Raw genomic sequence first — 27,884 nt, forward strand, 5'->3', positions numbered from 1 at the left:
TCACCCTCACCTTGACCTCCTTCCACCTATCACATTTCCAACGCCCCTCCCCCAAGTCCCTCCTCCCTACCTTTTATCTTAGCCTGCTGGACACACTTTCCTCATTCTTGAAGAAGGGCTCATGCCCGAAACGTCGATTCTCGTGTTCCTTGGATGCTGCCTGACCTGCTGTGCTTTTCCAGCAACACATTTTCACCTGAGGTTATAATCAAACCTGGGACGCTGGTGCTGTGAAGTAGCAGTGCTAACCACTGAGCCACCGTGCCGCCCCATTTAAACTATCTTGCTAGATATAGCATGAATAAACTGACAGAATAGACAAATATGATTTGTTATAGAACTGTTGACTCCCTCTAATCAGATCATAATTTTACAAGTATCTGGTCCCACACCATGAATAAGATAATATGTTATTTTACCTAATATTAATATTAGACTGCTTGGTTGTTCCCTGTGTTCGTTCTCTCCCTTTTGTTGAACAATGAGTTGAAGCACCTTTCAATCCATAGAGACTAATCTAGAATTTGCAGAATCCTGAAAAATCAAAGCCAATGTACCTATAATATTACTTCTCAGTGAGGCAGAAAGCTCCACAAATATCCTTATCCTCAATGAAGGAAGAGCCTAACAAATCAATGCAATATATAAGACTGAAGTATTCACAATGATCTTCAGCAGAAGTCCAAGTAGAGGATTCATTTTGACCTCTTTAGTGGTCACTAGCATTACAAATATCAGTCCTCAGCGCTGAAAATGTGTTGCTGGAAAAGCGCAGCAGGTCAGGCAGCATCTGAAGAAGGGCTTATGCCCGAAATGTCGATTCTCCTGTTCCTTGGATGCTGCCTGACCTGCTGCGCTTTTCCAGCAACACATTTTCAGCTCTGATCTCCAGCATCTGCAGTCCTCACTTTCTCCTCAAATATCAGTCCTCAACCAATTTAATTCCCTCAAAAGGTAACATCAAGAAACGGAGACACTGGATATTACAAAGGTATAGGTATGGACAATGTATCAGCAATAGTGCTGAAGACCAGTGCTGCAGAACTCACTACACCCTTTGGCGAGCTGTTCCAGAACATTTACAACACTGGCATCCACCTAGAAGCTTGCCTTGGTATTTCCTGTATAGACAAAGCAGAACAAATCCAACCTGGTCAATTACTGTCCCATCAGCCTATCTCAATCATCACTAAAGTGATGGAAGATGTCATCAACAGTGCTATCATGCTGCACTAGCTCAGTAACAACCTGCTCAGTGATACCCAGTTTGGGTTCTACCAGGGCCACTCAACTCTTGATCTCTTTACAGCCTTGGTTAAAACATGGAAAAAAAACTGAATTCCAGAGATGAGGTAAGAGCAACAGCCCTTGACATCAAGGCTACATTCAACTGAGTGTGGCATCAAGAAGCCCTAGCATAATGGGTGGCACGGTGGCTCAGTGGTTAGCACTGCTGCCTCATAGCATCAAGGATCCGGGTTCAACTCCAGTATTGGGCGACTGGCTTTGTGGAGTTTGCACATTCTCCCACTCGCATGGATTTCCTCTGGGTGCTCCAGTTTCTTTCCACAATCCAAAGATGTGCAGGTTAGGTAAATTGGCTATCCTAATTTGCCCATAGTGTTCAGGGATGTGTAGGTTAGGTGCATTAGTCAGGGGTAAAATGTAGGGTAGGGGAATGGGTCTAGGTGGGTTAGTATATGGAGGGTAGATGTGGGCTTGTTGGGCCAAGGGGCCTGTTTCCACAATGTAAGAATTCTATTCTATAATTGGAGTCAATGGGTATCAGTGAGCAAACTCTCTGCTGGTTTGGATCATATCTGATATGTATGAAGATGTTTGTGGTTGTTGGAGGCCAGTCAACTCAGCTCCAGGACATCACTGTAGGAGTTGCTGAGTGTAGAGTCCTAGGCCCAACCATCTTCAGCTGCTTCATCAATGACCTTCCCCCATCACAAGATCAGAAATGGGGATGTTTGCCAATGATTGCACAATGTTCACCACCATTCACAACTCCTCAGATACAGAAACAGTCCATTTTAAAAGCAACAAGACCTGGACAATATCTAGACTTGAACTGGGAACTGGCAAGTAACATTCACGTCACATAAATGCCAAACAATGACTATCTCCAATAAACAACAATCTAACTATTGCCACTTGACATTCAAAGGTGTTGCCATCACTGAATCCCCCACTATCAACACCCATTACCATTGACCAGAAACAGAACTGGACTGACCACATAAACACAGTGGCTGCAGGAGCAAGTCAGAGTCTAGAAATAAGTAACTAATCTCCTGACTCCCCAAAGCCTGTCTATCGTCTATAAGGCAGGACTGTGATGGAATACTCCTGACTTGCCTGGTTGGACACAGATTCCACAGCACTCAAGAAATTTGACATCATCCAGGACAAAGCAGCCTGCCTGAATGGCATCACATCCCCAAACATCCACTCCCTCACCACCTGATGCTCTGTAGCAGCACTGTGTACCATCGTTAAGATGCATTCCAGAAATTCACCAAAGATACGAGACAGCACCTTCCAAACCCACAATCGCTATCATCTAGAAGGACAAGGGCAAAACCCACGTCCAATGAGAGAATATTTTTTAAAAATCCCTTTTTTAAAACTCTAGAATTATGAATTAAGTGTAAGGATTATATTGGCTTTAATTTCTAATAAGTTGTTAATATGAATTTGTTCATGTTTCTCATTAGATTACTGGTCCTTCACAACTTCTGATTATTTGTTGTGGCAGTTTCTCATCACTGCCATTTTCTTATTCCCCAGTACAATTTCTGCTGTCTCCACCTTTAAAAGGGCACATGTATCCTTTTGCTAATCTACTAATGCTTACAAACTGTTCAAGAAGGGGAACCATGGACAGGCAATTGATCCTAGCCAGCCAGCAATATCTGTGTCTGAGTGAATTTTAAAAAAAAAAACTTTTATATGTCTTTGCTATTTGTTTTGCATTTCTTGCTGGCTTGTTGTCATATCTTATTTTCTCCCTCTTTAGCAATTTCTTGCACGTCATTTATGAAATTTTAAAACCCTTCAAATCCTCTAGTCGCTTATTAGTTTTGGCGATGTAATAAGCTTCTTCTTTAAATTTATGCTTCTTTTAGCTGCGCTAGCTCGGGCATGGTTATATCATTTTTTCCAGAGAAGTTTATTCCTGATATGAATATATATAATTACTGAAAATTATGATTTAATTCTTTAAATGTTTGTCATTGTTTATCTATCATCATACCTTTTAATCCAATTTCACAATCCTCTTCAGCCAGCAATGTCCTCATATCACTAATCTTAATTGACTTTGTTTAAATTCAAAACGATTATTTAATACTTAACCATATTATTGTGAAATGTAATATGAAATTTGTTCATTTTTTAATCACTCTTCCCCACAGGATCCTTTATTATATGATTACTAGTTATTATTCCTGCCTTTTTACACAATATTAGGTCCAAAATAACTTGTTCCCATAGTGATTCTTCAATAAATTGGTGTCATTACAAACTTATCGTAGCTAAGTTTGTATTGTCAGCGCCATCTCTGAGGGGTATGAGAAAATGGGCCTCAGGCAAAACATCCCGAAAACAAAGGTTCCTTACAAGTCTACTCCTGCTACACAACACTGTCATCCCACCTATCAACATCCAAAATGAGCCCTGAGCAACGTGGATCATTTCCCATACCAAGGGAGCCTTCTCTCGATGTGAGTGGACATTGACGATGAAATCCAACATCAACACCAACAGCAGGGCAGACTGAATGCTTGAAGGTCAAGACCTCAAGAGTAGGGGAATGGGTCTGGGTGGGTTACTCTTCGGAGAGTCAGTGTGGACTTGTTGACCCAAATGACCTGTTTCCACACTGTATGGATTCTATGATGCTATGATCATTGTCTACAGAACAGCAGTGGTCCCCACCTTCCTCTGTGTATCAGAAACAGGAACCAATGTATAATAAACACCACAGATCCCTGGAGAGTTAGCACCAGCATTGTGTTTGAAAAATTCTGCAAAACCACTAGCAGGATAAGTGTACTAATGTAAACATCCTCTCCCAGGTCAGTAAGACTAGTATTGAGGCCCTGGTCATGCTTGACTTGACCAGCTGCAATGGATGAATCACTTTCTGGACATGAGACTCCCTAAACAAGAGCTCTACTCTTAGCTCTGCAATGGTAGGTGGTCAGAGGAAATGCTACAAGGACACATTGAAACAAATGCAACATTCTGCTGGTACATGGGAGTTACTTACCCTAGAATGTACAAAAATGCAAAGGTACATATGCGAAAGCACGAAAGCACTATGAGCATTACCAAGTGGAGTACCTGGAGGCACAGCACAAGCAACTCAGAATTCCCACCCTCCCGCAAGCAAAGAAATTGCTGGAAAAACTCAATGGTTTTGGCAGCATCTGGGGAGAGAAATTAGAGTTAATATTTCAGGTCCAGTGATTCTTGTTCAGAACAGAGTCTACCAGATCTGCAGAGATTTTCTAGCAATTTATGTTTTTGTTACTTTTGTGACTTGTTTTTAGCCCATATTGTCTTAAGAGTTTCACTCACACCTTCAAATAAATGATTTAGAATTTTCAACTAATTACTGTACTGGGCATCATACCATACTTCATTACCCCTCTATGACAATGAAAATTATTATTATTGAATACATTACCTTGGAATGAGTGGCCTTTGTAAATATAATGAGTGTGAGTGATTAATGTGGATTATGTATGTGCATTACCTCCTTTAATAAAACAAATATAAATGATCGTGAACCCAACCATGTTTTCTCATAATATATTTCCTCTATTTTTGAAAATATGTCTTTCTTATGGGGTAAAATGATCACTGCTAGTACCAAAATGTGATGGTAATATCTTTAAAAATTATTTATTACACTGACTTTAAAGTAAATTGAAAACAAAACAGATATGTGTTCTAAAATTTGTTTCTTATTTGTCATCAGATCATTTTGTGCAACTGAAAGTTGACACTTTCACCTTTTGTTCCTATCAAGTGGTTTTTCTAAGTGCAGTTTATGGCCCAGTATCATGAGAGGTGGCTGATTACTACTGTAGCAATAGGTGCCCCTCAGTGTAAACTAACCACAGGAGTGAACCACTGTGGGACTTGCCTGTGAAACTTTTGCCTAAGCAGCGAGGTATGACTTCCTAGATGGGCTCAGACTTTAATGGTGAAAAATAGTTGTTTGCAATTTGCTATTGTATTGAGAAATGGCACGTCACTTCCAGTCACTTCACCATTGAACTCTTCATCTGTATCTCTAGAAATTATCTAGCCGGTCTATTGATAGCTATAAAAGTACTGGATCATTCTGAAAGAAAGTAACCTGTCTCCTAGCCAAAGTCTGAAATGCAATAAACAGTGAACATATACGTAGAGCTTCCAGATAAAAGCCTGAGGGTGAGGACCAGATCAAACTCAGTTGGAGCAGCAGCGGGAGAGGAATGGAGTGGAGTGGAGCAAACCTTCCCTGAATCCAGAGGCTGAGCTCCTGAAGTGGCATCAGGGTTCAAAAAGTAATGTGGGGCAGCTTCAGAACCAGCTTTAAGGACTGAGTGAGTAGCATCGGGAGGAAAACAATGTTAAGGCTTTATTTTTATAGTTTGTAGTTTGTTAGGAATAGGGACAGAAACATTGAGAAATTTGTTTTGTAAATAGGGGTTAAGGTTGAGTAATTTGTTCTTACTTTATTGTCTGTAGTTAGCAAGGAGCACAATAGCAGGAGAACTTGTTGCTGTAGAATGCTCCTCCTGCAATATGTGGGAAATCCATGTATGTAGGAACTATGGTGATCTGAAGTTCCTGATTGACCTCTTAAAGTAGCTGGAGGTGCAAATGGACTCAATATGGAACATCAATGATATTGAGGACATTGTGGTTAGCACACTTGGCAAGCTAGTCACACTACCAGTCAGGGCCACACAGCTGGAAAAGCATTGGTGACCACCAGGAAGATGAGTACGTGTGGCAAGGCACTGCAGGAGTCCTCTCTAAACCTCCCCCTATCAAAGAGATAATGGAAATGGAAGCAACTAGAAGCTTCAGGTTATTTCTGTGGACAGAGCAGCTTTTCTTTGTCCCTAGCTTGCTATTGCCACATTGAATAAATTTAGTAATGTTATATCTCACCAACTATCAGAATTTCTGGGCCACTGATTCTGTGCAGTAAGTACATTATATTGCCTGCATTTTCCAATCATGATGCTTCTTATTTTTATGCAGGGGACTTTGCTGTACTTCTGAATTCTGGATTATCCATTAAGCTAGCCATGCTGATGAATTTATTAAGTGCACTAACTGCTTTTGTTGGACTCTACATTGGTCTGTCTCTGTCAGCTGATCTCAATATTCAACAGTGGATTTTTACCGTGACAGCAGGCATGTTCTTTTACCTTTCGCTGGTGGAAATGGTGAGTAGAAGACATCGAATATCTATTACCAACTTCATTAAAACTTTGAGAGATGCATTGTATTTTAGCACCCTATTTAGGACCAACAATAAATTGTACTCTGGTAGATTTAACCTGAAACAAAATTCCAAGACATTTCCTAACTGGTGAAAGAGAGAATATTTGCAGCTATCAAAAATTTGCTTCTAGAGATGAGCTTTTGGATGATTTTTACAGGAGGCAAAAGTAATTCCTTGAAGAAATATCCTAGAGAGGTTTGAGAATGTTTGGCCCTAGATATTTCTAGTATTTCTATTGTTTGTGTTCTATTTCAGTCAAAAGGAGCATGGGTGGGGTCAAACATTATCATATGTTACATAACAATGACATCAGGACCTCCTTCTTAATAGATTAAGCTGGATATACTGGGTTTTACAGTTAAAGTACAAAGGAGAAGATTTCAAGAAAGTGGGCATAAATGAGAAAAGATGAGCAAGCAAGTCATGTACAGCAAGAGATGCTGCCATGAAGATTATGCTTACTTTGTAAATATATATCAATCATATGCGGCATGATTCAGCAACATTCCAATTCAGGCTAATAAATAGCAAGTAACGTTTGTGCTACACAAGTAGGTACAGACCTTCTCCAGTGTGAAAGAATATCTCCAAGTCACTTTGACATTCAATGGCAATACCACTGAAACCCCACGGAAAACATTCCAGTAGTTGCCATTGATCAGAAACTGAATTGGACCAGCTATATAAATACTGAGACTAGAATTGCTATAACTCTAGTACATTGGATGGATCAGTTTTTGTCCAATGTGTACAGTATGTCGAATGGCCGACAAGAGGGGAGGCCACACAGGATCTGGTGCTTGGTAATGAACCAGGCCAGGTGTATGATTTAGTTGTAGGTGAGCACTTTGGAGAGAGTGACCATAATTCAGTTACATTTAGTTTAGTGATGGAAAGGGATAGGTACATACCACAGATCAAGAGTTATCGATGGGGCAAGGGCAATTATAATGCGATTAGGCAAGAATTAGAATGCATAGAATGGGGTAGCAAAATGCAGGGGATGCAGACAATGGAAATATGGAGCTGGTTTAAGGAACAGATATTGCATGTCCTTAATAGGTATGTCCCTGTCAGGCAGGGAGAAAGTGATAAAGGTAAGGAAACTGTGGTTTACTACAGAAATTGCATCTCTTGTTAAGCGGAAGAAGGAGGTTTGTGTGTTAACGAGGCAAGATGGTTCAGATGAGGCGATGGAGAGTTACAGATCAGCTAGGAAGGATTTAAAGAGCGAGTTAAGAAGAGCAAAGAGAGGACATGAGCAAACTTCAGCAAATAGAATAAAGGAGAACCCTAAAGCCTTCTATAGGTATGTGAGGAATAAAAGAATGACTAGGGTAAGAATATGGCCAGTCAAAGACAGATTTGGGAAGTTGAGCGTGGACCCTGTGGAGATTGGAGAGGTGCTAAATGAACATTTCTCATTGGTTTTCACTCAGGAAAAGGAGAATATTGTAGAGGAGAAGAATGAGATATGAAATATTAGACTAGAAAGGATCGAGGTTAGTTACGAAGAGGTGTTACCAATTCTAGAAGGAGTGAAAGTAGACAAGTCCCCTGGGCTGGATGGGATTTATCCTAGGATTCTCTTGGAAGCTAGGGAGGAGATAGCAGAGCCTTTGGCTTTGATATTTGAGTCGTCATTGTCTACATGTTTAGTATCAGTGAACTGGAGGATTGCAAATGTTGTGCCCTTGTTCAAGAAGGGCAGTAGAGCTGAACCAGATAGTTATAGACCAGTGAGCCTTAATTCTGTTTTAGGAAAGGTTTTGGAAAGGATTAAAACAGATAGGATTTATAATCATCTAGCAAGCAACAATTTGATTTCAGATAGTCATGGTTTCGTCAAGGGCAGGTCATGTCTCACAAACCTCATTGAGGTTTTTGAGAAGGTGACCAAGCATGTAGAAGAGGGTAGGGCAGTTGACATGGTATACATGGACTTCAGTAAAACCTTTGATAAGGTTCCACATGGTAGGCTGTTGGAGAAAATGCAGAGGCATGGGATTGAGGGTGATTTAGCAGTTTGGATTAGAAACTGGCTTTCTGAAAGAAGGCAGCGAGTGGTGGTTGAGGAAAAATATTCAGCCTGAAGTCCGGTTACTAGTGGTGTGCCACAAGGATTTGTTTTGGGACCACTGCTGTTTGTCATTTTTATAAACGACTTAGACGCAGGCATAGGTGGATGGATTAGTAAATTTGCAGATGACACTAAAGTCGGTGGAATAGTGGACAGTTTGGAAGAATGTTACAGGTTGCAGGGGAATTGGATAAACTATAGAATTGGACTGAGAGGTGGTAAATGGAGTTCAATGCAGCTAAATGTGAGGTGATGCACTTTGGGAAGAATAACAAGAAGATAGAGCACTGGGTCAATGGAAAGATTCTTGGTAGTGTGGATGTACAGAGTGATCTTGGAGTCCATGTACATAGATCCCTGAAATTTTCCACCCAGGTTGATAGTGCTGTTAAGACGGCATATAGTGTGTTAGGTTTCATTGGTAGAGGGATTGAGTTCCGGAGCCGCAATATCATGCTACAATTATACAAAACGCAGGTGCAGCCACACTTGGAATATTGTGTCCAGTTCTGGTTGCCATATTTCGGGAAGGATGTGGAAGCATTGGAAAAGGTGCAGTGAAGATTTACCAGGATGTTGCCTGGTCTGGAGGGAAGGTCTTATGAGGAACAGCTCAGAGACTTGGGTCTGTTCTCGTTGGAAAGAAGGAGGCTAAGAGGGGATTTGATAGAGACATACAAGATGATCAGAGGATTAGATAGGGTAGACAGTGGAAGTCTTTTTCCTAGGATGATGACGTCAGCTTGTACGAAGGGGCATAACTACAAATTGAGGGGTAATAGATTTAAGACAGATGTAAGAGGCAGGTTCTTTACTCAGAGAGTGGTAAGGGCGTAGAATGCCCAACCTGCCAATGTAGTTAACTCAGCCACATGAGGGAGATTTAAACAATCCTTGGATAAGCATATGAATGATGATGGGCTAGTGGAGGGGATGAGCTGAGAATAATTCACAGGTCGGCGCAACATTGAGGGCCAAAGGGCCTGTTCTGTGCTGTATTGTTCTATCTTCTATAATGAGTCAGAGGCTGGGAATTTCATTGCAAGTAATTCACTTCCTGACTCTCCAAAGTCTATCTACTATCTAAAATGCACAAGTCAGTGTTATGATGGAATATTCCCCACTTGTCTGGAAGAGAGCAACTTCAAGGAACTGAAGATGTTTGATACCACCCAGGATGAAATGGCCTGCTGATTGGTACCACATCACCATCTTTCATTCCTTCACCATCAAGGTATTTTCGCAGCAGTGTGTAGTATTTACGCTATCTATATGTAGTTTATAAAAAGCCCTTTGACAGCACCTTACAAACACACAATCTCTGCCACCTAATAGGCAGGTTCAGCAGAAACATGGATTCACCACTATCTGCATGTTCCCCTCCAAACCACTCACCATCTTGACTTGAAAGTACACCAGCAGTCCTTCACTGTCACTGGATTGAAGTCCTGAAAGTCCCTTCCTAACAGCACCACTTTGACTGTGGCAGTTCAAGGAGGAAGCTCACTACCACCTTCTCAAAGGGATGTGCAATAAACACTGACCGAGCCAACAACACCCACATCCCATGAATGAATAAACCAAACACAAAGATGATTCATATTACAGTGACAGGATTTTGTTGTTTCATCACACACTGCTTTTGAAAACATTGACACAGGTCACTTAACCACACTCCCTCCCACAAACGTACTTTAATTACTTGTTTTGAATGACATTTTATACATTGCAAAAATAAAAGGGGATGAATTGGATAGTGCCTGAAAACAGGCATGATGTATGATTAACTTCTGCCTGTTGACTGCACTGCCGGCTTCAAGTCGCTCATTTGAATGATCTCTGAATCCAGCTGGCACTAACCATGCTATTCATTGGCTGGATGCTTGGTGCTTTTGGTTGAGGACATGGAGAGGAGGGACAACATCCTTTATTCTGAGGGGTGATAGAGATCTTTTCAGATACAAACTCTACATTATTGGATGCAAGGGCAGCAAATAGTTATGGGTGTTCAAACCACGAATCAAGCCCCACGGACTTGGATGGAGTGCTGCAAGAAGGATTATAACTTCATACGACTAGTCAAGATCAGTGAAGGCATCATATGGCATTTGGGGATGCAAACGGGACCATTGTGCTCATTTACTGTTCAATTCAGCACACCCTCATCAATCACTGTCAATCAAACCTCATGCTAAACAACTACAATCATCCAACACTTTTAATAAACATCACATTATCATGTCACAAAATATTCCCACCAACTGCTATTCATGCATGGCAACTGCATGAGCCAAGCTGTTGGTACAAAGCCCACTAACACACTTCCTGTGTCTTCCAGGACAGGATGATGCTCTACTGGTGACAGCTGGAGCTAACCGGAGGGGGAAATGGAGCAAATATAGAGGCATAGAGTCAGAGATGTACAGCACAGAAACAGACCCTTTGGTCCAACTCGTCAATGCCGACCAGATATCCCAACCCAATCTAGTCCCACTTGTCAGCACCCAGTCCATATCCCTCCAAACCCTTCCTATTCATATACCCATCCAAATGCCTTTTAAATGTTACAATTGTACCAGCCTCTACCACTTCCACTGGGAGCTCATCCCATACACGTACCACTCTGTGTGAAAGAGTTGCCCCTAAGGTCTCTTTTATATCTTTCCCCTCTCACCCTAAACCTATGCCGTCTAGTTCTGGACTCCCCGACCCCAGGGAAAAGACTTTGTCTATTTATCCTATCCATGCCCCTCATAATTTTGTAAACCTCTATAAGGACACCCCTCAGCCTCCCACGCTCCAGGAAAAACAGCCCCAGCCTGTTCAGCCTCTCCCTATAGCTCAAGTCCTCCAACCCTGGCAACATCCTTGTAAATCCTTTCTGAACCCTTTCAAGTTTCACAACATCCTTCCAACAGGAAGGAGACCAGACCACGCAATACTCCAACAGTGGCCTAACCAATGTCCTGTACAGTCGCAATATGACCTCCCAACTCCTGTACTCAATACTCTAACCAATAAAGGTAAGCATATCAAATGCTTTCTTCACTATCCTATCTATCTGTGACTCCAATTTCAAGGAGCTATGAATCTGGACTCCAAGGTCTCTTTGTTCAGCAACATTCCCTAGGACCTTACCATTAAGTGTATAAGTCCTGCTAAGATTTGCTTTGCCAAAATTCAGCACCTCGCATTATCCGAATTAAACTCCGCCTGCCACATCTCAGCCCATTGGCCCATCTGATCAAGTTCCTGTTGTAATCAGAGGTAACCTTCTTCACTGTCCACTACACCTCCAATTTTGGTGTCATCTGCAAACTTACTAACTGTACCTCTTATGCTCGCATCCACATCATTTATGTAAATGACAAAAAGCAGAGTCCCAGCAATCACTTCTCTAGCTTCCCACAGAGTTCTAGGGTACACCTGATCAGGTCCCAGGGATGTATCCACCTTTATGCGTTTCAAGACATCCAGCACTTCCTCCTGTACCGAATCTTCCTTTTCACATTTCACCACATCCATGCCAAACATTCTTCTGCAGATCATGTATCTGTTTGCATTTGAATTAAACCTGTATGTCCTCACCACAATGGAGAAGATGCTGGTCTTTATTGGCATGCCCATTGCTGTGGCTGTGGAGATGAAACCATCAAAGATGATGGCATCATTGTACCTAATCTTCCTTCTCACATTTCACCACATCCATGCCAAATCTTCTGCAGATCATGCACCTATTTGCACCTTTTGTTCATTCACTCCCCAGGCTATAAATTCACCCTTGGATCTTTCTTACTTCAGACGCCCAAGAGGTGCAACCTGGTCAGGCAGAAGAACAATAAAATCAATGTTAGAATGCATGCTGGGAGCATCATTCAATTTCACACCCCTAGTAAGCAGCTCAGATACTGACACTGCATCTAATGTGGACATGAGCAAAAAAATACCAAGATCTGCATATGTTAAGACAATGTGCACAAGTGGCTTGCAACCAGACCAATGCAAATGAATGGTATAGGTGCCAGTTCTATTGATGAGGTTAATGGGTTAACCTAAAAGTGAAGTAACCCATTTGATTGGCACCACATTTACCACCTTAAACTTTCACTCCATCCACCATTGATGCACAGTGACTGTAGTATATACTATCTACAAGATGTATGTCAGCAACTCACCAATGTTCCTTCGACAGATCCTAAGAAATCCATAATGATACCTATTAAATAGAAGGACAAGGGTAGCAGATACATGGGAACATCACCAAATGTCAGTTACAAGTCAAACACCATTCTGACTTGGAAATATGTTACTCTTCCTTTACTGTAACTGAGTGAATATCCTAGAATGCCTTTCGAATAGCACCATATAGGCTGCAACAGTTATAAGGGTGACATACCATTCCCTTTCTTGTTCTGTGCTGAGGAAAGCGTGTCACAAGCTGTAATGTATCTACATCTCACTGAGGAGCTGAGAGCACATACAAGAGAAATTTTAAAAGGCTTTGGAGATATGCATCAAAGTCAATTTTCATGTTGATTATATATGGTCTAGTGTTCAACATCAGTGCCCAGTGGGAATGGGAGATTGTCAGTTACTATTTGTTAGACCTGATAAATCTAATTGAATCCTGTGAGCTTGGATAACTGACTAGAGAAAAGATTTTCTTTGACATGAGATCCTGCCATGCGAACACATCTATCAACAAAGCAAAAACTTACTCTCAAAAACACTATCAACATGTGCAGAAACTGAGGTTGTCAATCATCAGCTAGGGTGTATTAATGAGAGACCAAATAAGGTTTTGCAATAAGCTAACATTCTGCCTTCCAGACTGAATGATAACAACCTGGAGAAAAAAAACATTTTGCAGAAAAGCCATCAGAGAGTTAAAGCAAAGCTGGAGGACAGCATGTGAATATGGTGGAATGTACCCCACAAAGGAACATGTAGATTATTCAGCATGGTGAAAGCTATGCTCTAACTGCAAGAATTTGAATCACTTTGATTGCAAGCATTTAACTGGAAAGAAAGCAAGCCTATAAAAGTGACAGCTGGAAAGATGTCAGCCATTGATTCATACAAGTCACTCTTTCCAGTGTCACCTTTATAGGCTTGCTTTTTTTCTTTCCAGTTAAACATATAAGGAGGTCATTTGGCCTATTGTATCTCCACCAGTTCTTAAATGAGCGTTAGTCACAACTTCTACTGCTTCCAAGTTTTATATCATCTACAAACTTTGAAAATTCCCTCTGTGCATCAAGTTCCAGATCATGAATATAAATCTAGAAAAGCAGGGGTTCCAATACCAATCCCTGGCACCTCCACTACAAACCTTCTTCCAGCCCAAAAGATCATCCAGCTGTTAACCAATTTGTTTCCTGTCACTCAGTCATCTTTGTCTCCATGTTGCTGCTATTCCATTTATCCATGAATGATATATTTTCTCTCCAGTTCTTTTTTTTTATTTCAGGCCAGAATCAAGTTGCACATAATTGGCAGTAGCGCCTTTGCTATTCTTGTCAGACAAGACATCACAATAAAAACTGCAATGTATCACAACGTCTGGTGACAATTGCCCCTTTGTACATGTGAAATGTACAATTCTGGGTAAACAGCAGCAGACCTTGTTCAACATAACCATGTACCAGGATGAAAAGAGAGGACATCTTACCTACAGCTCTACAGATCCAAGTTCCATGTGATCACTCCTCACTTAGTCCCAAAAGATCTGTTGAGCTGCATTCAACAGCATTCAAATATGTCTTAACTGTCTTCTTCACAATTTTAATTGGCTTCCCATTATGCTGATGTGAATATGTTGCTTTGCTGTTTTTACCAGCTGTTTCACTGGGCCATCAGTTTCCATCACGAGGATTCTGACTCATCTCTCCTACGCGATTGCATGGTCTCTTCCACCATGTGTCCTGTATTGAAGGCCTGTGTTAAATCTGCCCAATGTCCGCATTCAATGGCATCCTGTACCAAGTGGGATCCTACAGTCCTAGTGAAGCAGTATGCTCACTCTGTCAGCTGGTCACCAACAAGAGAGAATAAAATGAGCTTTCATTGAATACGTCTCAGTGACCTCTCCTAATATATCAGTGGATGGTAAATTATGTGATTCTGGATTAGTGGTGCTGGAAGAGCACAGCAGTTCAGGCAGCATCCAAGGAGCTTCGAAATCGACGTTTCGGGCAAAAGCCCTTCATTAGCTCCAGCCTGAAAACAGCGAGATGCATTTTAAAAATCATTGCAATAGGCACCTTCACGACTACAAAGTGATTCCTGTCTCTCTCTCTGAGGTCAATGTTTTGTCAGGAGAAGGTAGACTTCAGAGGCGACATCTTTACTGAAAAGCAAACATCTCACAGGTTGTTCCTGACTGAGGTTCACACAGTAGAATAGCTCTCTGAATACCCCGAGTGGATATGCCATTCTTCTTCCCTAATGTTTACAGTTTGTCCTGTTCTCTGTGACCTCTATTCAAGCCAAAGAGAAGTAGCTATGAGTGCTGCCTCATTTGGGAACAACTGAAGTCTTGAAATCATCAACCGCCACAACACTCTCTATAGATTAGCGCAACTTGAAACAACTGTAACAAAGCACCAAAACACCTTTACAGTCAAAGTTACAGACAAATGAAATCAACCAGGAACTAACCTGAATGCAGATGATGATCCTTTTGTAAAGTATATGGGTGTGTATGGCTTAGGGAAGGCACTGGATGAACGACTGAGCTCAAAAATGTTGAAACTGGCTTCAAACTAACGTTGCATGCTGACTGATGAATGTTCTGCCTGGTCTGTGGCCATCTGTTGTACATATGCTAACCCTTACATCAGCAAAGCATCTGCCATGATATCACCCATAAGTACTCGTGCAAGGTGCCAATGGCATTTTGAAGGACTAAATGCTCATTTGAGGCCCACAAAATAGAATGATTGAGCCAAATTTCTCAATTGCAATCTTTTACGTTTGGCTATTAACTTGAAGTGGCAATAATTGCTTTTAATCAAAGTAAAAATGGAATTCGAACATAGAGTGATACAGCAGGGAAACAGACTCTTCAGTCCAACTATGCTGAATATAATCCCTAACTAAGCTAGTCTCACCTGCTTGCGCTTGGCCTTCCAAACATTTCTTATTCATGTACTTATCCAGATGTCTTTTAAACATTGCAACTGTACCTGCATCCATCACTTTCTCTGGAAGTTCAATCCACACACGAACCACTCTCTGTCTAAAAACATTGCCTCTCATGACTTTAAGATTTAAATCTTTCTCCTCTCACTTTAAAAAATATGGCCTAGTTTTGAAATGTAAGGAATTTCAAGGGAAAAGTCTTGCTATTCACCTTATCTATCCCATCCTGATTTTATAAGCCTCTATAAGGTCACTCCTCAACCTCCTATGCTCCAGTGAAAGAAGTCCCAGTCAATCCAACCTCTCCTCATAACTCAAATCCTCATTCCCAGTAACATCCTGGTAAATCTCTTCTGAACCCTTTCCAGCTTAATACTACCATTCCTACAACGGGGTGACCAGAACTGGATACAGTACTTCAGAACAGGCCTCATCAATATCCTGTACAACCTCAATATAACATCCGAACTCTGATACTCAAAGGTCTGAGCAATGAAGCCAAGCATGCTAAATGCTTTCATAACCACCTTATCTATACGTGATGCAAACTACACAACGCTCTATCTTTAATTGTATAAGTCCCGCCCTTGTTTGTTTTACCAAAATGCAATACCTTGCATTTATCCAAATTAAACTCCAACATGAAATAAATTCAAATGTACATTGTCACATTTTGTGACCCTCATTAAACTAATAGCCACTTTAAATGGGAAATGGAATTTCAAGACAATAAAACAAGGTCAGTTTTATTATTCCAGGTTTAATCCAGCAAAAATTCCTTGCTGCAAATCATCGCACAAAAAGTCATTTATAGTGTAGTTATATTGCTAGGCAATTGATCTGAAAGTCTTAAATCAAACTTACATCTTAAAATATTTAGATTGATATACTTATTATGTTCACAAGAAAGTACGCTTAATCTTACAAATATTGGTACAGTATTTCAGTAACAGTAATTTTTATAATCTAAAATAATATTTTGATACATTATTAGCCACAAGAATCCCTATTGAATTTTATGGACTGTACCTGGGTAATTAAGATAATCTGATAATCTGTTTCAAAGGCATTTTTCAGGTAAAACTGTTTATAAAATAACCATGATGAAAAGAAGTCTTTGAATAAAAATGGGAAAAAAATTGAACTGAGAATTTCCACTAACGCTTTATCACAGCTAGCTAATTTACCTGCATAATGTTCCACTGAATGGTAAAAGTGGAGAATGCAACTTCTCCACATGAACATTTTGCCTCAGCAGCACTTTCAAAGTAAAACACAAGATGGAGGTTTGTGTCTGGTATTTCAGTATGATGTGTATCCCAATAAGCATTTGGCATGCTTGCTTTCATTAGTCAGTGCATAGAGTGTAGGAGCTGGATGTCATGTTATGGCTGTACAGGGCATTGTTGAGGCCACTTTTGGAATATTGTGTTCAGTTCTGGTCTCCCTCCTATTGGAAGGATGTTGTTCAACATGAAAGAGTTCAGAAAAGATTTACAAGGATGTTGCCGGAATTGTAGGGATTGAGCGATAGGGAAAGGCTGAATAGACTGGGGCTATTTTCCCTGAAGCGTCGGAGGCTGAGGGGTGACCTTCTGGATGTTTATAAAGTCATTAGGGGGCATGGATAGGATGAAAAGCCTAAGTCTTTTTTCCACAGTAGGCAAATCCAAAACTAGAGGACATAGGTTTAAGGTGAGGGTGGCAAGATTTAAAAGGGGCCTGAGGGACAACCTTTCATGCAAAGGGTAGTGTGCGTATTGAATGAGCTGCCAGTGGAAGTGGTGGAGACTGGTACAATGACAACATTTAAAAGGTGTCTAGAAGGGTACATAAATAGGAAGAGTTTAGGACAATGTGAGCCAAATATTGGCAAATGGAACTGGATCAATTTAGGAGATCTGGTTGGCATAAATGAGTTGGACTGAAGGGTCTGTTTCTATGCTGTATATCTCTATGACTTGATGTCACTTACAATAATTTGTTACATTTAAGTTCTAGTCTTGTATTCATGTCACTCAGATTGTACAATATGCCAATTAAAAATTATATACATAACTAACTGCATCACATCAGTAATATTACCCTGCAATATGCCCTAATAAACACATTTTCCAATTACACAAATGTTGAGCAGTGCAAGTATATAGTGGAAACACTAGTGCCAAATTGGATGGAGCAAACTAAAGCTTATTTTTCATAAAGTGGCCAAATTCAATTTGATTAGGCTTCTGGACAACTAAAGTCTGCAGTAACCTTGGTTGTTGGTTGAAAAATTAGATACAGCTCCCCACTAAATGTGAAGGCTGCAGCTGTCTCACTTTGACAATATAATCTTCACTGAGAAAGAGTGAAGCTAGCATTATAAAAGCTGTGCTGATTTGCAAATTATATCCAGGATAGCAAATGGTAGAATGATGGAAGAGTTCAGAAATCACATTCTATTTTTGACAAAATGGACATATTGAAAACATATTTCACTTTGAAATATCTTGACTTCAAATTTTAAAATGACCTCCACTCTTTGGTGTATTATTTATGAAGGAGAATAAGTTTGTATTCAAAGCTTTAAAAAAGATCACAAGCAATCTGTCATTTGGTTACATTATTTCTGAATATAAGATTAAAAACATGAATTCAGTTTATTTGAAAATAATCATCTAACGGCTCAGACTATACCTTTTAGTTACAGCTGAGTACAAGTAACAAATATGCTTCTGGCTTGCTTTTGCTAGGCTACACTAATTAGCACATGGTTTCAGCCTGGTCCTCAGCTCATCAGCATATTTGTAAATACATTCACATGACATGGGTGTTGCAGACTATTCCAGCATTTATTGTCTACCTAACAGCACTTAAGGAAATGATGAGTTGCCTTCTTGAACAGCTACATACCCACCTCTGAGAACATCATAGGTCTTAAAGCAAAAACACTATACTCTCTTTTTGCAAGATATAATTATGGCACACAAAAATAAAAGTGACTTTTGTGTTATCAAATACTAGGGAAGTGGTAGAGTAATTGGATTGCATTTGTGATAGACTTATGCAATTGGTTTGTCATTTTTATATGATGCATGCTCTAGGTGTTCAACACTATATGAAGCAAGGTTCCGCTGCTGTGCTTATCTGAGTGATTGAACATGTATTGATGATCCTCCTGCCTTACATATGGTATGTCTTTCCTTAACAATTCACTTAAGCTTTTTCAGAGAGGTTTGGTATGAATGGTGCTGGGAAGTTAAAAAAGATCCAAAACATCTCTGCAAGTTGTCCTTGTCTTGGTGTATAGGCATAACATGAATAGATAGAGTTGAAAACATTGATCTGACTTACATTCACCTGGCACTTTCTGTTGTTGCTGATGAGTTCTTCATAATGAACAGTAGTCATGAGTCAATGTAGACTTCAGTTGTGCTCTTCTTTAGTTTTGCACATCACCACATTATCAGCAGCATATATATACATCCAAGAATATTTTCTGTAATTCTGTCAATATGATGTTGTAACAGATTCTGACTAACACATAGACCAAAACATTATCTCTGAAGTGACACACCCCAAATGATCTGAAAGTAATGAGTCCCTATAATGTTGCTGCAATTCTGCAGCCTCTGCACTGAGGGCTACTGTATTCCACCTAACATAACCCTATCACCTAGCGCCTCTCTGTCTCCTTGTGCATGGAAATGAAGTCCCTGATTGCAGACAGCACAGAATCCTTTTCTGCCAGGGGCTGAGCATGTGCCTATTCCAAATGCCAGCAACCTGGAGTGTTTCTTGCTCAGCCATCTGTGGAGACTTCCCCATGATGTGCTTACCTGCTGGAGTTCCCAATTCTAGCTCAGGTTCCTATTGATGTATTGGAACTTGAGTTGGGGTTTGGGGTGCAGCTTTGTTGGCTTCCTAAGGAACTGCTGAACTCTCCTCCTCAGGGATCCTGGGGGAATCCTCTTGTGGAGTGGGCCACTTCCCTGACAACAGGGTGGACTCCAGCTTTGGTACATGCGATGCACAAAAGACATGGTGGCCATGACTTTGAAGTTGTGTACCATGAATAACATTGATAACAGGGTTAACATGAGAGTTTAACTGGAATAGGGAATGGTACTTACTCATTTGGTAGGACAAGCATATCTCAACACCTCATCCCGATGTGCAAATGCCAGAATCCTCTTTCTCGCTCTTTCTGCCCTATTATAGACTGTTTAGATTTGTAATGAGACATGGTGAGGAATTGAGTCTGATGGAAGTGGAGGCACTGCTGCTATAACTGGTGCTGGTGATAAAGTTATCCGGAATGGCTGAGTAGGTAATGTAGAAACAAGGCAGTATTGGTTTTGCTGGTGGAACTGATTGGATAAGGAGGGATGAGGAAGGATATTACATGTAACAGTGAGAATGGTAGAGCATAAGCCTTGGTGGGAGGTGTGTGCTGTTGAAGAGAGTGTGAGTGTGAGATAGGAGACAGCAGAGGCTTGAGAAGCAGAGAAGCTTATTGATCTTCTTCTTGCACTGCTCTGTATTCCTCCAGGCTGTGCAGGCAGCACTGACTCAGGTAATGTCCTCAGACCAGGCTGGCAGGGTCTCATGTCGTGGCCTCCTCTGTTGTTCCTGGGGAAATAGTCAGCCATCGTCTGCACCACCCATTCACGAGCACCTCTGAACATGTTCCTGTGGGAGGGTTAAAGCACCATTTCCACATTGTCAGAGCTCACTGGGAAAGATATCAGACACCATGCAAGGCCACTCCAGAATGTCAATGCTCAACCACTTGTATATCAGCCTTTTTAATATGGCACTAGTGCCAGAGTTGCCAGTGTACCTGAGATACCCAAGTGATAGTAAGAACTTCGAGCTTTGGCAAGCAGGAAAATTGGGTTAGCATCAGACATGAGGGCCACCATAGGGACAGGGTTAGCAGTTTGTGAGTAAGTTTGGACAAAACATAAGAAAAACTCAATTCTTTCAGCAGAGTTGCAATGTTATGCTTACTTCCAATTAGGTCCTTATCAGTTCCTAATAACACAGAAGGGGAATACAATATTAGCACCACCTAATGATATCCCTTAGTTATGGTAATATTGTCATGAAGACCTTCCAGGACTGCAGCCCATGTCCCCAAATAATCATCATAATGTTGAGGGACAAAACTTGACAATTAATTAAGAAAAAATTTGCGCTGTAACTTTTTAAGAAACATTTTGTTACTGTGAGCTGTTACGTTGTGATATGCAATCATCATATATAAAGAATACGTGTAATTAAATTCTTAACATTTCATTAGAATTTTTTTAAAATCTAGAGTCACCCCTACATTCTTGCCACCACACAACTGAAAATGCTCACTTTTGCTTTTCCCAAACTCATCAGTTTGGAGCCAAATGTTTTTTGCATTAGACAAGCTAGAATGTATTGTTGTATGTAAGTGACAAGGGTGGAAACAACAGTGGCATTTGTGGAGGCTGAAGAACTGCTAAGAACTCCAGATTACCTTTAGGGAAGGCCCATGTTCCAGCACTCGACAGGTCAATGACAGGAAAGTGCCTAGGATCAAAATCCTGAGGAAGATCTCTTGCCTGCTGGATATGCTGGCATTGGTATAGATACACACAAACATAGCAAATAGCAGCCACTCAGCCCTTCAAACCTGCTTTACTATTCAATATGACTTTGGCTGATCATCCAACCCAACGCTCAGTTCCCACTTTCTCACCTTACCCTTTGATCCCTTTAGATTTAAGAATTAGAATTAGAATTGGGATGACACGGTGGCACAGTGGTTAGCACTGCTGCCTCACAGCGCCAAGGTCCCAGATTCAATTCCAGCCTCGGGGTGACTGTCTGTGTGGAGTTTGCATATTCTCCCTGTGTCTGCGTGGGTTTCCTCCGGGTGCTCCGGTTTCCTCCCACAGTCCAAAGATGTGCAGGTTAGGTGAATTGTTAAATTGCCCATAGTATTAGGTACATTAGTCAGAGGGAAATGAGTCTAGGTGCGTTACTCTTCGGAGAGTCGGTGTGGACTTGTTGGGCCGAAGGGCCTGCTTCCACATTGTAGAGAATCTAATCAAATCTAATCTAAGAAAAATGGATAAATCCCCAGGACCTGATCAGGTGTACTCTAGAACTCTGTGGGAAGCTAGGGAAGTGATTGCTGGGCCTCTTGTTGAGATATTTAGATCATCGAGAGTCACAGGTGAGGTGCCGGAAGACTGGAGGTTGGCCTACGTGGTGCCACTATTTAAGAAGGGCGGTAAGGACAAGCCAGGGAACTATAGACCAGTGAGTCTGACTTCGGTGGTGGGCAAGTTGTTGGAGGGAATCCTGAGGGACAGGATGTACATGTATTTGGAAAGGCAAGGACTGATTAGAGATAGTCAACATGGCTTTGTGCATGGGAAATCATGTCTCACAAACTTGACTGAGTTTTTTGAAGAAGTAACAAAGAAGATTGATGAGGGCAGAACGGTGGACGTGATCTATATGGACTTCAGTAAGGCATTTGATAAGGATCCCCATGGGAGACTGGTTAGCAAGGTTAGATGGAATACAGGGGGAACTAGCCATTTGGATACACTACTGCCTCAAAGGTAGAAGACAGAGGGTGGTGGTGGAGGGTTGTTGTTCAGACTGGAGGCTGGTGACCACTGGAGTGCCACAAGGATTGGTGCTGGGTCCTCTACTTTTTGTTATTTACATAAATGATTTGAATGTAACCATAAGAGGTATAGCTAGTAAGTTTGCAGATGACACTAAAATTGGAAGTGTAGTGGACAATGAAGAAGGTTACTTCAGACTATAATGGGATCTTGATCAGATGGGAGAAAGTGAGGACTGCAGATGCTGGAGATCAGAAGTTAAAAATGTGTTGCTGGCTTATGCCCGAAATGTCGATTCTCCTGTTCTTTTGATGCTGCCTGACCTGCTGCGCTTTTCCAGCAATACGTTTTTAAGCTCTTGATCAGATGGGCCAATGGGCTGAGAAGTGGCAAATGGAGTTTAATTTAGATAAATGCAAGGTGCTGCATTTTAGGAAAGCAAATCATAGCAGGTCTTACGCACTTAATGGTAAGATCCTAGGGAATGTTGCTGAACAAAGAGACCCTGGAGTGCAGGTTCATAGCTCCTTGAAAGTGGAGTCACAGGTAGATGTTGTGAAACTTGAAAGGGTTCAGAAAAGATTTACAAGGATGTTGCCAGGACTGGAGGATTTGAGATACAAGGAGAGGTTGAATAGGCTGGGGCTGTTTTCCCTGGAGTGCCAGAGGCTGAGGGGTGACCTTGTAGAGGTTTATAAAATCATGAGGGGCATTGAATAGGATAAATAGACAAAGTCTTTTCCCAGGCATGGGGGAGTCCAGAACTAGAGGGCATAAGTTTAGGGTGAGAGGGGAAGGATATACAAGAAACCCAAGGGGCAACTTTCTCATGCAGAGGGTGGTACCTATATAAAACGAGCTGCCAGAGAAAGTGGTGGAGGCTAGTACAGTTGCAACATTTAAAAGGCAACTGGATGGGTATATGAATAGGAAGGGTTTGGAGGGATATGGGCCAGGTTCTGGCAGGTGGGACTAGATTGGGTTGGGATAACTGGTCGGCATGGAAAAGTTGGACCCAAGTGTCTCTTTCTGTGCTGTATATCTCTGTGACTCTAATTATACCTAACTTCTTTTTGGAAAAATTCAATGTTTTGGTATCAACTATTTTCTGTGGGAGAGGATTCCAGAGGCTCATCACTCTGAGTGAAGAAATGTCTCCTCGTCACCACCCTAAATGTGCTACCCACATCCTTAAATTCAGATCCCTGGTTCTGGTCTCCCCAGTCATTGGGAACATCCATCCTGAATTTACCCAGTCTCTTCATATTTTATAGTTTTTTGTGAGATCCCCCACATTCCTCTAAACTCCAGTAAATTCATCCTAACCAATTCAGTCATATTTCAGCCTTGCAAACCCAGGAATCAATCTGGTAAATCTTTATTGCACTCCCTCCATAGCCAGAACATCCTCCTTCAGATAAGGAGACCAAAACTACACGCAATACTCCAAGTGTGGTCTCACTAATGCTCTGTAAAATTGTAGCAAGATATTCCTGCTCCTGTCTGCGAAGCCTTTCATTATGAAGACCATTTGGCCTGCTGCATCTCTACATGTTCACTTTCAGTGACTGATGTACAAGCAACATCCAGGTTTCATTGCATTTCCTCCTCTCCCAATCTGTCACCATTCAGATAATAATCTGCCTTCCTGCTTTCGCTACCGACACGGACAACCTTAAATTTATCCACATTGTATTGCATTAGCCCACTCACCTAACTTGTTCATCTCACACTGAAGCATTCCTGCATCCTCCCAACAGTTTAGCCTTCCACTCAGCTTTGTGTCACCTGCAAACCTGAGGTATTAAATTAAATACCCACTCCTAAATCATTAATATATACCTGTGGTCCAAGCACTGATCCCCATGATATCCCGCTAATCACTGCCTGCCACTCCGATAAAGACTTACTTGTTCCTACTCTTTTTTTTTCTCTTTGCCAACCAGTTGACTATCCAAGTCCATACACTACCCCCTATACCATGTGTTTGATTTTTCCATATTAATCTCTTAATTGGGATGTTATTAAAAGCCTTCTGAATGTTCAGGTAAATGTGCTGCACCCCTGATCAACTTTATTCGGTACATCCTGAAAAAATTCCAGTGGACTTGATAGGCAGGATTCCAATTTACAGATTGGACTCTGTGTCCAGTCCTGCCACTGTTTTCCAAATGCTTTACTATTATATCCTTTATAATGATTTGGAGATGCCACTGTTGGACTGGGGGGTACAAAGTTAAATCACACAATACCAAGTTATAGTCCAACAGGTTTATTTGGAAGCACTAGCTTTCGGAGCGCTGTTCCTTCATCAAGTGGTTGTGGAGCATAAGATTGTAAGACACAGAATTTATAGCAAAAGCCCACAGTGTCATGTAACTGATTGTTTGTTAAGTATCTCATTTTTTAGAATGACCATGTTGGTATCAGTTCTTTCATATGTAAATCCTCAGAACAATTTTTTTAAAGTTACATTCTCAAGTGAACTTTAACAATAGGTGTCAGGTCAGCTCACATAATGCATTGAAGGTGTGAGGTGCCATGTGTGAGGATGTCTGTGCCCCAATATTCAGATTGATTATATTTCTAAAAAAGGGATTTACAGAATCTTACATGGATTCATGACCACAAATGCATCCAGTATCCCTAGGTCCATTTCCTTAAAGACTCTGGTATGTAGATTTATCGGCCTTTAATTCCATCAATTTTCTCAACTCCATTTCTTAACTAATACTAATTTCTTTCAGTTCCTCCTTCTCACTAGACGATGTGCTCCCCAATACTTCTAGAATGTTATTTTTGTCTTCCTTTGTGAAGGATTTATTTAATTAGTCTACCATCTCTCAGTTCCCCATTATTACTTACCCTGTTTCTAAATGCACGGGACCTATAGTTAGACTACATTAGATTAGATTCCATTCCCTACAGTACGGAAATAGGCCCTTCGGCCCAACAAGTCCAAAAAGCAACCCACCCAGACCCATTTCCCTTTAACTAATGCACCAAAAACTATGGGCAATTTAGCATGGCCAATTGACCTGATCTCCACATCTTTTTGAACTGTGGGAGAAAACTGGAGCACCCGGAGGAAACACAGAGACACGGGGAGAATATGCAAACTCCACACAGCCCGAGGCTGGATTCGAACCACTAATCTTATTCTCACCTATTTATAGAACCTTTTACAATCAGTTTGTGTGTTCCCTGGAAGCTTACTCTCATGCTCTATTTTTTCTTTGTCTTCCTTTGCTAAAATTTAAACTGCTCCTAATCCTCAGGTCGGCATGTTCTTTTCTTGGCCAGTTTGTATGTCCCCTCCTGAGATCTTATACACTATCCCTAATATCATTTGTTATCCATGATCAGGCCATCTTTCTCATTTTGTTTTTATGCCAGATAGGAATGAACATAGAAATGAACCATGAATGTTGGCATACTGGCAAATCAAAGGCCAGCAACTGTATTGCACAATGGCACCACAGGGTTGGAAGTGGTGCTGCTGATACAACAATCACCTGAGGCTAAGGATCATCATTGGATCCCATGTAAATCCTCAGAACATTTTGATTGCATGAGTGATGGAAGGAGTTTGTAGTCTATTGTTGCAGAACAAACTACTTCCATTTAATAATTAGGTTGAATTACTGCCATTAGTTCTCCTTTCGATACAGCTGTAAGGACCTGTTTAGTAATGATAGAAAATATGAACTCCTAGTAATTCTCAACAAGAACTTACTTGTCTTAATAACAAAACGTCATATATTGCATGATAGCAATAGTTAGTCCGTTACTTTGGCTGTATATTGACTGGGCCTTATTTCTAGGCATCCTACATACAATGAAACTGGGAGTCTCCTCCGGCCTTTGCACTTTCTTTTTCTTCTAAGCATTTGATGTCAATGGATTATCATCATGAAAATACCTTCCTGTATTCCAAGCTCTCAGAGTGGCCAGCAACCTGCCTCATCTCTTTTGGTTTCAAGCTCCTGCCTCCCCAGGAGCTACCCACAAACCACTCACCACAAACTTTTTATGGGATGGAGCTGCTTCCCACCCATTACTCTTCTCTGTAAATGCCAACAGCTTTCACCAAACCCACGAAGGGTGTGAGTGCAAGATCCTCCCCAAGTGTGGTGCTGTCCCGAGTAATTCCAGACAATTTTTTCAAAGAATGGTGACAAACCATTGGATGACAATTAATCTTTAACTGTTCCATCTCACTAGCTGAGAAATGATACATGGTATGAGGGAGACATCTTTTAACCGAGCTTACCATTTATAATAAGAGCCTAATCCCATCTTTTTTTCTCTTTATAACAGCTTCCTGAAATGGCACATGTGAAAACAACAAAGCCCTGGTTAATGTTCACCTTTCAGAACATTGGACTGCTTCTGGGTTGGTCTTTCCTACTGCTTCTTGCCCTGTTTGAACACAAGCTTACCATATAAAATGTATTCCAGTCCTATCCCCAGCAAGACGCGAAAGCTGCCTGCACAGAAAATTGACTACAATTTCACGTATTGCACTGAACATTTGAAAATAAAAATTGCTCTTAGAGGCACTGGGGAGCTCAGATCAAGAAAGACCGTACAAATCATTACTAATATTTAATATTACTTTGCAGTGTTTATTCATGTTTTTAACCACACAAATCTGAAGCATTTTTACTGGAAAATATCTTTTGGTCGATGTGATTATCAAAATTCATTGTAAGAACAAGAGAAAAATCATAATTGAACAAAATAATTTACTTCATGTTTTTAAGAATTAATTTGCTTCCAAAAATAACAGAGTAGCATTTTAACATCTGTCAGTAATATATTTTTAAATTCAAGTTCACATCAACTTCTATTCCATTAGTTACCAAATGGATTTGGACTAATCATGTAATGTTAAGAAATGTTATTAAAACTTAAATCTTACTTTTGCTATTAGATTGCAATCAAGTGTATTTGTCTCAGTTGAGTTTTTGCACCCTCTTGGAAACAAAAAGGAACACACTTCTTTACACCAACAAACAGGATTTAATTTTCCGAAATGCATTGGCAGTGAAGAACCTTGCTGATTGCCAATGCACATCAGAAAATTACAAGCAGTGCCATTTGCCACTTTTGAGATTTGCTGGCACCAGGCAAGATGACTGCAAGTGCTTAGAAATTCATCCAGTGAATTTATCATCACATTAATTAGAAATCTTGTGGAAATTTCAACAATTAGAAACAGGAAGTAAGGTCAGTTAAACTGAGGTGGGAATATTGCTTTCTTTCCAAAACTGTTGTAAAAACCCATTGCAAAGATTTCAAATGGAATGTGCAATAAAATTCGACTTTTCTCCATATAGCGTATTCCACACTGTAAGATGCCTTGATAGTGATAATCTCAAGTCCATGGTGCAAGGATGAAAGTTTTCAAATTGAATATTGGAGAAAAGTAATAGAATTCAACTTTTATTTTTCCATGCAGCACATTTCAGTCTGAGGTATCTCAGTGCAAGTTTAATACTATTGATGTTCACATAAACTGTTTGCCTGACAAGGAATG

General features: G+C 40.7%; 1 protein-coding gene across 1 annotated transcript in view; it reads left to right on the forward strand.

Annotated features, from left to right (window-relative positions):
• LOC122550319 (zinc transporter ZIP12-like) overlaps nt 1-27,249 on the forward strand; it is an 82,379-nt gene extending 55,130 nt beyond the window's left edge. Inside the window, exons 11-12 of the mRNA XM_043691043.1 lie at nt 6,274-6,461; nt 26,663-27,249. Of these exons, the coding sequence (XP_043546978.1) occupies nt 6,274-6,461; nt 26,663-26,791 (317 nt within the window). The 3' untranslated portion in view covers nt 26,792-27,249. The remainder of the gene's footprint in view (nt 1-6,273; nt 6,462-26,662) is intronic.
• Nucleotides 27,250-27,884: the final 635 nt, after the last annotated feature.

This window comes from Chiloscyllium plagiosum, chromosome 5, assembly GCF_004010195.1.
Source record: "Chiloscyllium plagiosum isolate BGI_BamShark_2017 chromosome 5, ASM401019v2, whole genome shotgun sequence".
In the NCBI taxonomy this organism is placed as follows: Eukaryota; Metazoa; Chordata; class Chondrichthyes; order Orectolobiformes; family Hemiscylliidae; genus Chiloscyllium; species Chiloscyllium plagiosum.